Source organism: Tenebrio molitor, chromosome 1 (assembly GCF_963966145.1).
Source record: "Tenebrio molitor chromosome 1, icTenMoli1.1, whole genome shotgun sequence".
Lineage (NCBI taxonomy): Eukaryota > Metazoa > Arthropoda > Insecta > Coleoptera > Tenebrionidae > Tenebrio > Tenebrio molitor.
The window spans coordinates 10,336,594-10,352,664 of record NC_091046.1 but is presented as its reverse complement, the minus strand read 5'-3'; the positions used below and the strand labels follow the sequence as shown (position 1 = coordinate 10,352,664).

General features: G+C 31.9%; 1 protein-coding gene across 3 annotated transcripts in view; it reads right to left on the bottom strand.

Moving 5' to 3' along the window:
* LOC138126850 (heat shock 70 kDa protein cognate 4-like) overlaps positions 1-16,071 on the bottom strand; it is a 37,863-nt gene that overhangs the window by 3,766 nt on the left and 18,026 nt on the right. For all 3 annotated transcript variants that reach the window (XM_069042654.1, XM_069042660.1, XM_069042664.1), the window contains exon 6: positions 11,422-11,658. In XM_069042654.1, the coding sequence (XP_068898755.1) occupies positions 11,422-11,658 (237 nt within the window). The remainder of the gene's footprint in view (positions 1-11,421; positions 11,659-16,071) is intronic.

Genomic DNA, 16,071 nt, shown 5'->3' with positions numbered 1-16,071 from the left:
AGAATTTAATTTATAATTACATAAACATTTTTGTTTTATAATACAAAAATTTCCGATAATATTGCGGAATCTGGAAAAGTGCCCCGAATGCTTGCAGCGTTTCCACGTTGAATGGCAAGGGAAATCCTCTCGAAAAGGAATTTCTTTGATTTTGAATCGCCTGATTCCGCGATAAGTCGGTTTCCGATGACATTAATGAAATCGATGGCTTCTTTGCACCAAGGGCCTAAGGTTTCAAATGCTAAACCTTTAAACACGTAGTTTGACGAAATGATTGAACTATATTTGCTATGTTTGCGTTTGCAAGCCATTTCAGCGGCAGAACCTGAGACTTCAGATGATTTCAATACGTAACTGTCTGCAAGTGTATCTACAACAGTGACGTCCCAAACCAAAGGTTGACCTTTAATCCACGGTACTAAAGTCATCCCATCTGGGCGTTTTCCGTCATCCCGAGACAGTCCGTTTGGTTCTAAAGTTGAATTCACATGAATAGAAGTTAAAGACCGGTTGATAATGGAATTAATTTCAGTGTGTCTCGAAAATCTACCACTGCTTTATAATTAATTATTTATTTACATGTATTTATGACGGAATCGTTTATTTACAAATTGGTTTACAGTTTTTATAGCAATTGTGTTTTTAAACCGTATTTTATGAAAATACGACGAACGCTCACATTATAAACTCTCTACATTTTGTATTTGTTTTTAGCACAAAATAATTTAATTCATCATTCAGTTGTTTATTTTTTTTAATTCACTCTTTTAATTATTTTACGTAATTGGAATAGTGTATGGGTTAATACATGATTGTACGATGTAACTCGTGCAAAGCGAAGTTGCCAATAACAATTTTTATTTGTATGGACATATTAATTATTTCATTACCTTTTCGCTGCAATTGCACTGTGGATCGAATTACCAATGACATTTCAATTAGAAGTTAATTTTTCCTCGTTTTCATAGCAAATATAAAAACAGCATGAATGTAAATCTGCAAAATGTTTTGTTATTTCGAGTTATGAAGAAACAAGATCAAACAATTTTTATTTAATACTGTCCGGTAGATGTTCGATTACATTATCAATTTAAGTCCGGTAGGTGAGTTGTAAACACATAATGCACATAAGATGTGTATTAAAAAATTATTTTTCTACTTTGCGTTCGTACTGATGCTATTACGATACTGTTTTGCGTATCGTAATAGGAAAAGGCGTGATATAATAATAATACATACTAAAAACAGTGAAATTTAATTTTTTGTTCGACAGTGTCAGAATTTGAGAATTTTCTCCTGTGTGAACGGATTTTGATAAATTTGACAACTTGTCAAAACGAAACGTCAAGCTAATTTTAAAGATTTTCAGCGATTTGGAGCTTTTGGGGGGCTCGTCGAACAAAAAATCGTTGTATTCAACTCGTTCTTGTGTAATTTGGACTTTTTTTGGCACTCGTGAACCTTTAAAACTCTCGTTTCACTCGAGTTTTAAACTGGCCCACTCATGCAAAAAAAAGCCCAAATTACACACAAACTCGTTAAATAAACTACTATTTTTAATGTTGACGGATACTGTGGTGTCGCGGCGACCGCAGACGTGACCTTGGGTGGAATCCTTCAATTAAATTCCCCAGACTTTCAAATTATTTTTTTTTTTCATTGAAAATGTGGCAAAGTAGAAAAAATACTGTATGACATCTCGTTTATAAGGCATTTTATCGCACTTACTCCTTTAGGCCACTCCTCGCTACGCTCGTCGTGCTCTAAAACCGTGCGTGCGATAAAATGCTTCTTATAAGACTCGTATCATAATATACTATTATAAGTCATAACAGTATAAGAGCCGGAAAGTGTCGCTAAGCAACACCTACCGGACTGTTTTCTATTTATAAATCAAATTTGACATTGAAAAGTGAAAAAGTCAAAACATATTCAATGTAAAAAACAACAGCAACGGCCATTGCCACAGGAAAAAAGGTGATACAATTTTCACAATATACAGTAGCCGCTCGATTTTGTGAACTAATAAAAAACCACGTGTGTTCACAGAAACGAAATTGTTCATAAAATTGAATGGTAATTTTTTTAATTTATAATTTACAATTCTAACAAAATATGACTTTCAGAAGACATTAAAATAAGAAGTTATATACATAGTTTTGCCTGGCATTTTTTTTCCTCTAAACTTTTCATCACTGCGATATTTCGATATTTACGTAAAGTTAATAAAGAGCGATCAAATTAATTTGTAATCGAGTTATCCATGAATCCGAAATCGTATGTCGTTACTTGAACTTCACGCTTCAATAAACACAGCTTGAAACACAGGTTAAATCTCGACATATCAATCGCAAGACATACGGATTCAAATCCATGGATGACTCGGTTACAAATTAATTTGATCGCTCGATTCTATACAGGGTTATTATAAATGATTGTAGTCGAAGCAGGCGATGCCCATGTTATTAAATTTTTTCCGCTTTTATGTGAACTGTCAATTTTTGTCGCTGTCACTGTCATTTTCTAGGTGTGAAGTGCGGTGATGAGAATTTTATTATTATTATTTTTTTAATTTGAATTGATTGAATCCAAAAATATTGAGTTGTTTTGCAACCAATTCTAAAAATATTGAGTTGTTTTGCACCTAATTTAATTCCTGTGTGTGAACGGTGTGTATTTACTCACTTATTCACATCATTTTGATGTTTTTTTATATGTATGGAGCAGCAACCATAAATTTTACATTCAGTTTTTACGCCTACTTGGACTACAATCATTTATAATAACCATGTACATTTGAAGTTAAAAAAATGTGGAATTCAATACGTCAAAGTAACATCAGATTAAGTGAATTTGAAAATGAATTTAACAAATCTAGAATAATATCTGTCATCTGGATGAAAGATATTACTGGTAGATCATGCAGGCAGATTCAAGAAATGTTAGGTATAGGTACCAAAAAGCACTATTCACTGTGTCAAAGTGATAACTGTGAAAAATAGGGTTATTAATAACGGGTGACTATTAAAATTTTCACTTGGAGTTGGCTTTGAACGAGTTTTTATTTTTTCTGTTACTTTAGACACACGCAAGAAAGGACGACAAATGTCAGTCAGTACAATTGAAACATAACCAAATTAAGAGAAAAAACATTTATTGAAATGTCAAACTTGTCAGTGTCTAAGGTGCAACGGAAAACAAAGAATGATCCATAGCCAACCCTAAGTGAAAATTTTAATAGTCACCCGTTATTTAAAGTGTGTTTTACAACTAATGACAATGACATGAAACTGATGTCCGTGGGCCTTTAAAACGCTCGTTTTACTCGCGTTTTAATCTGGCCCACTCATACCAAAAAAAATCCAATTTACACAAGAACGAGTTGAATACAACGTTTTTTTGTTCGACGAGCCCCTTAAAGGCTCTAAATCGCTTCAAATCTTTAAAATTAACCTGACGTTTCGTTTTGACAAGTTGTCACATTTATCAAAATCCGTTCACATAGGAGAAAATTCTGAAATTCTGACAGTGTCGAACAAAAAACATTATTTACTTGTGAGGTAGGTAATGATGTTTTGGTTCACCATACACCGGGTGACATGGTATGTATTTACGCCTGATTAATTTGTCATCGGATATCATGATGAAATAATGATAACATTTTGTTATAAAAATCGAGTGTAAGTTAAACTAACTTAAGATTCATCTCCCTTTAATATCGACCCGCCCCGTGATAAATGCAATCTGCGTATTATGTAACCGCACTTGCAATGTCATTTTGTTCCATGTTGAAAAAGATTCCAATAATATGACAAGAACATGATTATACCGCTTTTAAATTTGAATTAAAATATTCTTACTTATAGATAACACCTTTAAATTGCGTTTAGATTCTTTGATAGTATACTAGTCGCTCTAGTAATAACAGTAGTTAAATCGTGATCTTATATTCAACTGATTTTTTGTTGCCAATGAAAACTGCATACATTTAGAAATTTTCGTGATGTATGTTTGATTCAAATTACTGGAATTTGGCACAGCAACATCAATGAAAAATATACATATTATTAAGTACATATTTGTTTTCTTCACAATTCTATTTGCAAGGTTCTTTTATTCGTCGAAATGGTTCTATTCGAATATAGGTCATAAACATACTCGTAATTATCATTTTCAACATAATTTCTGGATGCATACCTGTAATATGGTTCAAAATTCTCTATTAATTTGCAATTTACTGCTAAATGAGTGTGTATTAAATATTTGAGCAACGCAAACATGCCGATATTATTTGTAGTCACTTATGGTAAAACCAAACATGAAATTTTATGTTGTATAGTTTCACTTGTACCTTTATAAATTATACAAAGTGTCCATAAAATAACGTATATCAAGAGTCAGTATTGTGAGTTCAAGTTCAATCTAATGATTTCTTTTCTAGCTGTGTAATTTTTCGACATCATTATTTGCTTGATTTTGTAACGGTACTAGTGGCTCATTATTGTATACACGTACAATGGCCGGCAATAAAAACTAGCCATCATTTTTCTGTCACATCAAAATCCAGATGTGTAATTAATGCTTTAATGACACTGACATTTAAAAGATGGCAAACTTTTTTTGCCGGCCATGTATGTACCGTCGATGGACAAATAAAACTGGGACAAAAATGACAGTCACATAAGTCAAAATTTACAAATTTGCATCGTTTAATTACGGCTTTATCACAAATAGGTTAACTTTAGTATGACATATTATATAGAGACTACCAAATATATTGACAATTCAATAGTCTGATTTACATTGATTAAATTTTAAGTGTCCCAGTTTTATTTGTCCACCGACCGTACATATATACATACATACACATTCATATGTATACTTTCATTTTTTCCTTTCAAAACAATTTTTTTATATTGCTAATTTGATTATTATCAAACAAGATTTGTAAATTTGCAAACCTACCACCATGCACCACAATTTTTTCGTCATAAATTGTGAATCCTTCGATGGCTGAGTTGGAATGGTGTTATTATTATTATTATTATTATTATTATTATTATTATTATTATACACTGCCCGACAGACGAATCCAATTACGGGGCAGGAAACTTTACGGCGTTCAGCAATCACTTGAAAATATCATTGTCTTGTGACTCATTATAATAAGTGCACATTTGATGTAAAGGTGAAAACTTCAAAACATTCGTTCTGGGTGTGGATATGTAAAAAGTTCTCGACTGGCGAGTTCCTTTGTTAGGCACATGAAGAGAAATCTGACTCAGCAAGTCAGGACAGTCAATTTTGTATTTTATTGATCAATTTTTTTAAAAAATTCATTGAAAAATTTCTTCTCCTGGTCTGAAGGTCTAGAAAGTCAAATCTTTTGAGTAAGTTCTGTTGAGAATAACCTCTCTCAGGATAGACACCATCAGTCTTGAATGCTAAGAATTTGAGAAAACGACGCTGAATAGTTTCGACTTTATCCACATATCTCTGATAACTTGGATCCCAAATGATGCTGCCATACTCAAGTTTTGATCTTACATATGCACAATATAAGAGTTTTAATGTGTCAATATTTCTGAAGTGCATGGAACACCTTATAATAAAGCCAAGTGCCTGAAATGCTTTTGCAACGACAACGTTTATATGTGGAACAAAGGACAATTTGTTGTCAAACGTAATACCTAAATCAACAACCGATTGAACTCTTGCTAATTTCACGTTATTAATTCTATACTCAAACTCAATGATGTTGATTTTGTGTGTAATGGACATTACAGTACACTTGTTCAGAATTAGATGTAATTTATTTTCATGACACCATCGACTGAGTTTGAGTAAGTCATCTTGAAGAAGCACACAGTCACTAATGGTAGAGATTTCATGGTACAACTTAAAATCGTCAGCAAATAGCAGTTTCAAAGATGATAAGCCATTGACTATATCATTGATGAAAATCGAAAAAAAGAGGGGTCCCAATACAGATCCTTGAGGAACACCTGAAGTTGGAATAATTTCTTTAGATTTGAATCCCTCAAAGAAAACATACTGCTTCCTTCCAGTTAGGTAAGACTTAAAAAAAGTTAACAAAGAAGCAGAAAACCCAAAACTGTGTAATTTAGAGAGAAGAATATTGTGATCTAATCTGTCAAAGGCTTTTGAGAAATCCGTATAGATCACATCAACCTGTTTTCTTTCATCAATACACTCAGCTGAAAACTGGGTAAAGCAGCAAAGATTCGAGATTGTAGAGCGTTTCAGAAAGAAACCATGTTGGCAGTTGGATAAATGGTTACATACTTTAGTAAATAAATACTCATGCAGAATGAACTCAAATGTTTTGGCAAAATTGCAGATAAGTGAAATTGGTCTGTAGTTACTAACGTCATACTTATCACCCTTTTTATGAACTGGGGTTATATATGAATTTTTCCATGTTGAAGGAAAGTCACTTGTTTTTAGTGCAAGGTTAAAAATGACTGAGAGAGGAAATGCAAGTGTAGCGGCACAATTGGGCAGCAGAAAATCCGGAATGCCATCGGGACCAGTTGTTGATTTCGGTTTAATTTCCTTTAAAGCAGAAAGGACTTGATCTTCGGAAACCGAGCCAAAAGAGATAATGTGATAAATTAAGTTATCAGTTAGACTAGGACTTGAATTAGATTTGATATAATTTACATTGAAATGATCAGCAAAGGCATCAACAATTTTGATTGGTGTAGAGAGTGTTTCACCGTTAAAGATCAATTGACTGGGAATACCGGAGGTACCTTTTATATTACTTAGAAAGCTCCAAAATTTTTTTGGATCCATCTTTATATCGTTTTCAACTTTTTTGAGATAGTCAATGTGAGCGGCATTGACTTTCTTTTTTACTTCAGCCCTAATTGTTTTGAATTTATTATAGTTAGTGATTGACCGATTTTTTTTATAGCTACGCCACAGTTGCCATTTACATTTTATCATTTTTATAATGGTGTTGATTCAATTTTGTCTTTACTAACAATAACTGAAAATTTCTCAAATGATATTGGGATGAGTTTTGGTATTGATAAGTGTAAAATGCAATCAATATGTCGCGGTCATTACGAACATTTAGAATATATAACTCAAGAAGGAGAAATCATTAAAAATTTAAATAAAGGAGAATTTTATAAATATTTAGGTATTAATCAATCAAATCATATTCAACACTCAATTATAAAAGAAAATTTAGAAAAGCAATTTTATTTAAGAATTAAATCTATTTTAAAATCAAAATTAAACGGTAATAATTTAATTAAAGCAGTTAATACATATGCTGTTCCATTACTGACCTATTCTTTCGGTGTTATAAAATGGTCCAAAACTAATTTACAGAACATAAACATTAAAACTAGAGTTCTTTTTACCAAATTTAGTAAACACCATCCTAAATCTGCTATTGAAAGATTTAATTTACCACGCGAAAACGGTGGTAGGGGTTTTTCAAATCTAGAAATACTGCTAAAAAATCAAATTGCTTCACTAAAAAATTATTTCCTCAATAGAGCTCGTGATAACACCTTTTTCAATGCTTTGGTTTCAGCCGATAAAGGCTACACACCTTTAAATTTAAGTGATAATATAATTTCAGATATTGTTAAGCCAAATATACCTGACACTATAGCAAATATAAAACAGAAGTCTTTACATGGGAGATACTTTAAAGAACTGGAACAACCGGAAGTTAATATTCAGGCCTCTCATGCATGGCTTAAGAAATCAAATATTCACCCTGAGACGGAGGGTTTTATATTTGCAATACAAGATCGTGTTATAAATACAAGAAATTATAAAAAACACATATGCGGTTTACAATCGATAATTGATAAATGTAGGATTTGCGGAACTGAAGGGGAAACAATTGAACACATCATTTCTTCTTGCACCGTTTTGGCTCAAAGCGAATATAAAAAACGTATTCTCTAAAATTATACACACGAAGTTGGCAGTTAAATTCAATTTATTAAAGAATACACAACCACATTATAGTTATACACCAGAATGTTGTTTGGAAAATGACAGTTACATTTTGACAGTTATATTTATATTTTGATAGAACAGTTTTAACTGACGTTCATATTAAGCATAACAGACCAGACATTATAATTTTAAATAAACAACAAAAGCAAGCACATCTTTTCGATATAGCTGTTCCAAATTCACATAATATAACACAGACATATAACACAAAAATTAATAAATATTTAGAGCTCTCCGTTGCTATGAGAAATCTTTGGTGTTTAGAAAAAATTTCGATTTTACCACTTGTAATTTCAGCAGCGGGAATAGTACCGCAATCTCTTTTTAATAATTTAAAAATTCTGGATTTAGATAACACATTGGTAGTTGAAATTCAAAAAGGTATATTATTATACTCATGTCACATCGTGAGGAAGTTGCTTAACATTGACACAGAACATAATACACAACAAAGTCAAAATGCGGAGGCAAGACGCCGGTAATTATGTTGGTAAGCACTGCACTATTACTTGATAGTAATATCCGTAATAGTGTATGTACTCCGGCAAAATTGCCGTGCCGCCGGGTGGAGATGGGATACGAATCAAATAAATAGGTGAACATAAATAACAACATAGAACAGAGCACGCAGCTTTCATTAGATTACATTCGGTTAGAAAAGTAAACATTTCGTTCTATTTTAAATTGCTTTTCTAACTGAATTTTGGTTCTGTATAGTTAACTCGAAATAATTTTATTATTTTTTGTGAAATATGGTGAGGCATATTGAATAGGTACAACTAAAGAGCGATCAAATTAATTTGTAATCGAGTTATCCATGAATCGAAAATCGTATGTCGTTACTTGAACTTCACGCTCCAATAAACACAGCTTGAAACACAGGTTAGATCTCGACATATCAATCGCGAAGACATACGGATTCAAATCCATAGATGACTCGATTACAAATTACTTTGATCGCTCGATAGTTATTGGTTATGTTTTACATTTTTAAATTCCAAAACCCCTTCCCATGTCAACAAAGAAATGTTCGCTTAATTTGAACAGGAAGGTAAGTGATTTTTAGTTGAAGCCTAGAATTTTATACCATCCATATGTGTATATCGGGTGTGTCAAAAAGGTCGATATCCAAAAATTCCTTTCACGAATACGTCTGAAATCCGTTTCAGTGTTAAATATGATGAAATTTGGAGTGGGGGAGTAGTTTTCAAAGGCGGAAACATTGCTTACATATCATAGCAACAAGAAAAAAAAAACAACTTTTATAAAATAAATGTCAATGAAATTGTGACAGTTTTCAACTTGTTTTCAAAATGAGTTTTACCGCAGATGAATACATATTGCAATTATGTATTCAGCTCTTGGTGTCGCAGAAAATAACGCGGCATTTAGCTGCACGGTCATACACTATGCGTTTTCCTAACGGAAGGCATCCCAGTGTGAATGTTATTAGGCGTTTTGACCAACCACTGCGAAAAAAAAATGTAACCATGACAACTAGTTAGTTAGTAGTTTTTAGTTAGGTACCTATTGCGTTACTGCCATTTTCATTTTCACTTTCGGAGAGTTTTTTCTTTAATTGAAAGGTGCAGAACAGTTTTTGGTACAAAATCGGGGTCTATGTTATGCTATGCTATGCTACTAAAACGCCTGTCCGTCCTTTTTGACACACCCGATATACAAGATGATCCACCAGTAATGATGAGCCCGACGGAATTGAAAATGCAACCCACAATACATTTGGAACGTAAAGCTGGATATCGACGGGTAAATATCAAGCTTTACTTTCCTTGTATTTATGGGTTGCATTTTAAACTCCGTCGGGCCCATTTAATTCGTGAATTATCTTGTAAAAATGTTATAATTTAAATTCGACTGTTTTGTTAATTTTGATGTTAAATCCATAACCAGAACTTTGCAGTACGAGTATACCTGATAATGCATTAATTACCAAACGAAACCATAAGGGGTTTAGGGAATTTTAAAATATACCTCGTTAAATAAAATCTAATCGACGTAGACGTCAATTTAAAGAAATTGTTAACCCTCATCATGGAAGTATTTAAATTTCATTCATGGCATGTTTTGCTTTGGGGAGTTCATCAGACCACCAACGTTACAGTAGCAGTAAATTGAACAAAAATCGGAAGTTATGATACATTCGCCATATTCTCCAAACCTTGCACCAATAAGTTTTTTCTGCAGTCTCAAAAACCACACCGTTTAATGCAAAAGGACGAATTTATTCTCTAGCTTCAAAATTTAAAATTAAGATGGAAGGAAGTTGCAAATAATTGTAATCGGTAAAGATGAAAATGCCAATTTTTTTTGCTTCATTTCAAAATTCTCTTTAAAAAATGCATTACTTTTAAGACTTTAGAAATGATCCAACACATATTAATCAATAATCAAATACAGTTTTGATGTTGATTATGTTTCATTTAACAAAAATTTCGATGTTTACCTTTAAATCAATAATTAAAATCGTTCTGTTAATTAACGAATAAAGAACTGTTTTTGGTAATTACCTTTAGCATTTGTTCGTGCATTATTTGTGTATTTCGTTTAGCAATAATTTTTTATTGTATGATACCTGTGGGCTACAAAATTATGAATTTTTGTTGTGTTTTGAAATGTTCATTTTTATGTGACAATAACCGAAATATCGGGCTGATATTTTCCGAACACATCTTATTTGTTTTAATTAGCATTTCTCTAAAAATTCGTTTGAAAAATTAGCTAAAAGCATCAATAATATGCGCTTCAATTACTGTTGATGTATGTAGTACACTCAAAAATTGAGTGATATTATAACTTCAATAATGCAGTAATGAGTTTCATAATGTTAAGCAGAAAGGGGGGAAAATCCTTTTGTAAATCAAATTCCGCCACCGAGACTCTCTTAACATTTGCCCGCTTTACGCCTATAAAATATACTACAACTTTCACAAGTAAATAAAGCATTTTACTAAAGGTATCAAGAAAAAGAAGAAGGTTTTTCCTATCAGAAAGGTTAGATTTATCTTCTTCTTTGATCAGTTTTTTACCGTTTTACTACATTTTCAGCATGAATGAAATGAAATTTCATAAATGACGGAAGCCTTTCCGTTCCACAGTCAGTACGTACTTACGAGTATGTCGTGCAAACTTAACCGCTACCTGTTTGTAAAGTAAACGTTCGTGATCACGTAATTTTTAATTACGTCTTTGCGCTCGATGAATTATGGTATAGTGGAATTAAAAATTATAAATTGCGCTATTTTGTAAACGTGAATCATTAATTAAAAGATCGTTTTATATCATTTATAAAGGCGGCATAAATGCTTAAGAACGTGTATTCATCTCGGTTATTAATTGGTGCGGTGTAATTATTTATTCCTGTTGAAGAAGTGGAACGAGAAAATTTCTTACCAAGTTTTTCATCTGATACACATAAGATTCTAAATCATTTCTGCTCGCCACCGTCGCTTTCGTTTGTTGGTCCTGTTCTTTAAATTTTTCGGCTTCGCCGATCATTTTCTCAATTTGCTCCTTCGTCAGTCTTCCTTTATCGTTCTTTATGGTTATTTGATTCTTTTTGCCGGTCGCGTTTTCCGTTGCCGTTACGTTGAGGATGCCGTTAGCGTCCACATCAAAAGTCACCTCTATCTACAAATTACGAATATTTAGGTCAAAAAAATTAGACCGCAGAAGCGCCCGTTTTTTTATTTTTCTTTTATACCAATTACATTTTATCATGTTTCTGATAAAAGTGTCTCGAGCAGAGTGTACAAGAAAAACTAGACATTGTTATGAGATTTAGACAAAATCCTATTATGTGATATGTCTTTCATACGTACAGGTCTTTCAAAATTAACTACTATGTTTATTTTTTACATCTTCTTTTAAAACTTTATTACATTCATTTTTCAATTGCATTATCACAATCACTACCTTTTTAATTTAGGTAGGTATCCATATGTTTGCAGCTTAATGTAGTAATGCTTTATTTGCCCTACGGGCTTTCGGATTCCGGCTTACAGTTTTATCTAAAAATAAAAATAACAATTCCAAAAAAAAAATGTTTCTTTCTATCCCCCACCCATTTCTTTTTGCATTCTGTCCCTCCTCTTCCATATCTCTTTCATCCATCCTATCTCCCTTCCGTCTTCATTCAGTATTTTTTCCCCTTTCCTTTCTCTCCCTCTCTCTCTCATTTCGCTACATCCATTCCACATGTGCTCAATTGTCTCTCTCTTCTCATAGCACATTCTGCACCTTCTTTCCTCTCCTTCCGTCCTGTACCTGTTTTCTCTTTCCTCGTTCCTACATATAAATCTCACCATCATTTTTCTTTCTTTTGCACTCTCTCTCCTCAGGTACTCCGGAATTTCCTCTGTCATACACCTTTCATACTTCCTGTTGTATCTGCTGTGTCTTTGTTTTCACTCAGCTCTACATTTATCCATCTTTTTTTTGCTCTTAATCTTTCCACTTTTTCACTGGCATACCCGTTTCTCTAATTGTATTTCTCTCTCTCCTTCTTCTCGGTGTTTTTTTTTCTTTTTTTCCAGCAGTCGATTGGTATCCTCCACCCTTCCCTTCCATCCATTTTGTCCTCAAACTTTGTCGCTCTCTTCCCACTTTCATTCTCAGTCTATTCCTCTTATATTCTTCCTTCACTATGTAACCTGGCATTTCTCGGTTCACTCTCAAATATTTTTCTTGCACTTTCTCTACCTCTTCTTATTCCTTCCATACCCAGATCGTATATCAATATACTCTCTATCATGCTCTCGAACATGTTGCAACTTAATTCAATATTTTAATAAAACATAGCGCAGTTTTTATTACTTTCTCTTTTTATCCATGTTATGCTAATTCTTTTACTTTTATATTTCGCAAATATGTCCAATTTTGCATATGTTTTGTATCTACAATGTGTCTCCGGATAGGTGAAACGACTCTTGTAAAAGATAAAAAATTCTCGATTTAAATTTTCATTTTCTGGAATTCAGCTCTGCTTGGTATATATCGCGCGTTCAAATGAAATCCTGGGCTGGGAAGGCGTTGGAAACCGTCAATTGTTTTTAAAGCGTAGATTAATTGGAGCATGTTGAGCTAACCTTAAATTTAGAGGCAAACGTTTTTCCTTTTTTTTTCTTTCTTTGCAATGTTTTACATCAAAAATAGAATAACGTAACGATTCCTATTCTCGAAGCAAATATCTAAGGGTACCCTTTGCTGAAAACAAACATGTTCAATTATGTCCCGATTAAACATAAACAAATGTCATTCGTGTCAAACGTCGGGAAATGCAAACTTTACACTGTTCTAAAGGGTTTAATTTTTCCAACGCCTACTCAGCCCAGGATTTCATTTGAACGCCTGATATATATATTCGTATGAAGAAAAATATAATTAAAATTCGAAATTCACAAAATAATTATGGTAAATTATATGTTTTTAATTTGTTGTATCCAATTTAGGGCGTCTTTTTTAACCAAGCCCTGCTTGGTTAAAGACCAATTTCTAACATAATTTTGGTTTTGAAAAATGAAATATGCCTTGGAAATTTTCAAAAAAACCTATTTCCCTGTAGAGTAAAGTGCCTTTTATGTGACAAATACGACGAAAAGTTATTAAGAAAAGTTGTTTAGAATCAACATCTTATACCAAATTTCAAAATCATCGGCCAACTATGATTTTTCATCTTTTTAATGGTTATTTCAAAATCAATTTTTTTTTTATTTTTAACAGTTCTCTTATTATGAGTAAAAAAAATCACACGTAGATTATTACTACAAGTTACTGGCTTAAAGTAAATTAAATGGAAAAAATGAAAAATCATAGTTGGCTGATGATTTTGAAATTTTGTCTACAGGTCTAGATGTTGATTCTAAACATTTTTTCTTAATAACTTTTTGTCGTATTTACCACATAAAAGTCATTTTACTCTACAGAAAAATAGGTTTTTTGAAAATTTCCAAGGCATACTGGATTTTTCAAAACTAAAATTATGTTAAAAATTAGTCTTTAACCAAGCAAAGCTAAACCCCAAAAAATGAAAATTTAAATCGATTTTTTTTAAATCTTTTACAAGTCGTTCCACCTATCCAGGGACACACTGTAAACGATATTCTGTGCGAGCTTTGTGGCAGATTCTACTGGAAGTTTTCGTTTTAAAAATTACTCCAGGAAATTACGAGTAATTAGGGACCAGGAAGTCATGTTTGACTCTCCATTGCAACTTTTTATCTCTTCTCTTTTCTAATGCGCTAACAACACCACTATATTCTTCAATCGATTTTATGGCGATTTTTCTGTATTCTTTATATTTTTCTTTTCTCCTTCCTTATTTTACTTCCGCAACAAAATTATATGAAGGTTTTTTATTTAAATTTTAGTTCGTTTGTCTCCGTTTTCTCTCTGATATTACTTTACAGGCTATCTTTTCCTTTTTCTTCTCTTCTGTCTTCCGAAAAATGAAAACATTTTAAATCTTTTTTCAGCAAATTATCTTTGTAAATCAGTTTATGTATATTTTTCTTGTTAATCTTTCGACTTTTTTAGTTTCTTTAACGACGATGATGTAATTCTGCAAAGTATTAACATTCACTTTTAAAGATTTATGTGAAATAATTTAGCTTTCTTTGGCTTTGTAACTTTAATATTTCCCCAGAACGATTTATTATTTTATATTTGTTTCTTTCTTTTTCTCACTATTCTTCTAGTAAGATTTAATATAATTTTTACCCCTAAAAGATATTTTGTTGCACAAATTGACATACAACAATGTTTTTTAATAAATATCAGATATACAGTGAGCGGCAAAAGTATGGCATAAATTCCTTAAAAATTAAACAAAATTTTTTTCAAAAAAATCTTTGGACAGGTCAATTTTAGTTTATAAAAATACATGTTTTAGTACCAAAGAAAATTCCAATCAGTCATTTGTTTTCGAGTTATGATGTCATCGATAGTTTTTTTAAATGGAAATCCCCTATTTTTTTCTTGATTCTGATAGCCCTTTTAATTGTCTAAAAATGACAGTATAAAAATGTTGTTACCTTACATAAGGAAATTTTTGAGAAAAAAAATAATAAAGTTGGAAAAAATAAATTTTATAACGAACAAAAACAAGTCAAAAAATCAAGTAGGTAAATCAAACAGTCCAATGTTACTGTCAATTTCATTCGTATGTGTTATTTGTTTTACAAAACGTTTTCGAAAATGACTCATTTAACAGAAACACAACGTATAGAAATTTTAATTTTGATTGGGTGCGGGGATAAAACTACATAAAACTAAAACAGAGGGAATTTCTTCATAAACTTGCTTATTGTCAACAAGCTGGGAGATGTCAATTCGAACATTTAATTCCATATTTTTAAGTACTTACTAACACAATTTTTGACTTGTTTTTGTTCGTTATAAAATGTATTTTTTCCAAATTTATTATTTTTTTTTTCTCAAAAATTTCCTTATGTAAGGTAACAAAATTTTATACTGACGTTTAGACAATTCAGAGAATTAAGAAAAAAAATAGGGGGTTTCCAGTTAAAAAAACTATCGATGACGTCATAACTCATAATTCGAAAACAAATGACTGCTTGGAATTTTATTTTGTATTAAAATATGTATTTTTATAAATTAAAATTGACCTGTCCAAAGATTTTTTTGAAAAAAAATTTGTTTAATTTTTAATGAATTTATTCCATACTTTTGCCGCTCACTGTACTATTATTAAAATATTTTTGGAAATTTAACTTTTTTATTTACTAATGACCTAATTGATTGTTATGTATCTTGTTAGTTAACAAGTTCCATTAGCAACATCATGTTTTCCCCCACCCTCTGTTGAGACACGGTTATTTCATTGTTAACTGAAAATAGAAAAACTGGTTTTGTTCAGGGTGCCAAGAGCGCACTTGAAAAGACTATATCAAAGAAAAGAAAAAGAAATGTAAAGCAAACCACGAAACCCTGCTTCATTTTGTCGCCTTTCCGAATAAATTTTCGGAAAGGATCCGGATCCACCATTTTTAAATTTAGATTTTTTCGACGCCGTAAATAGGGTTT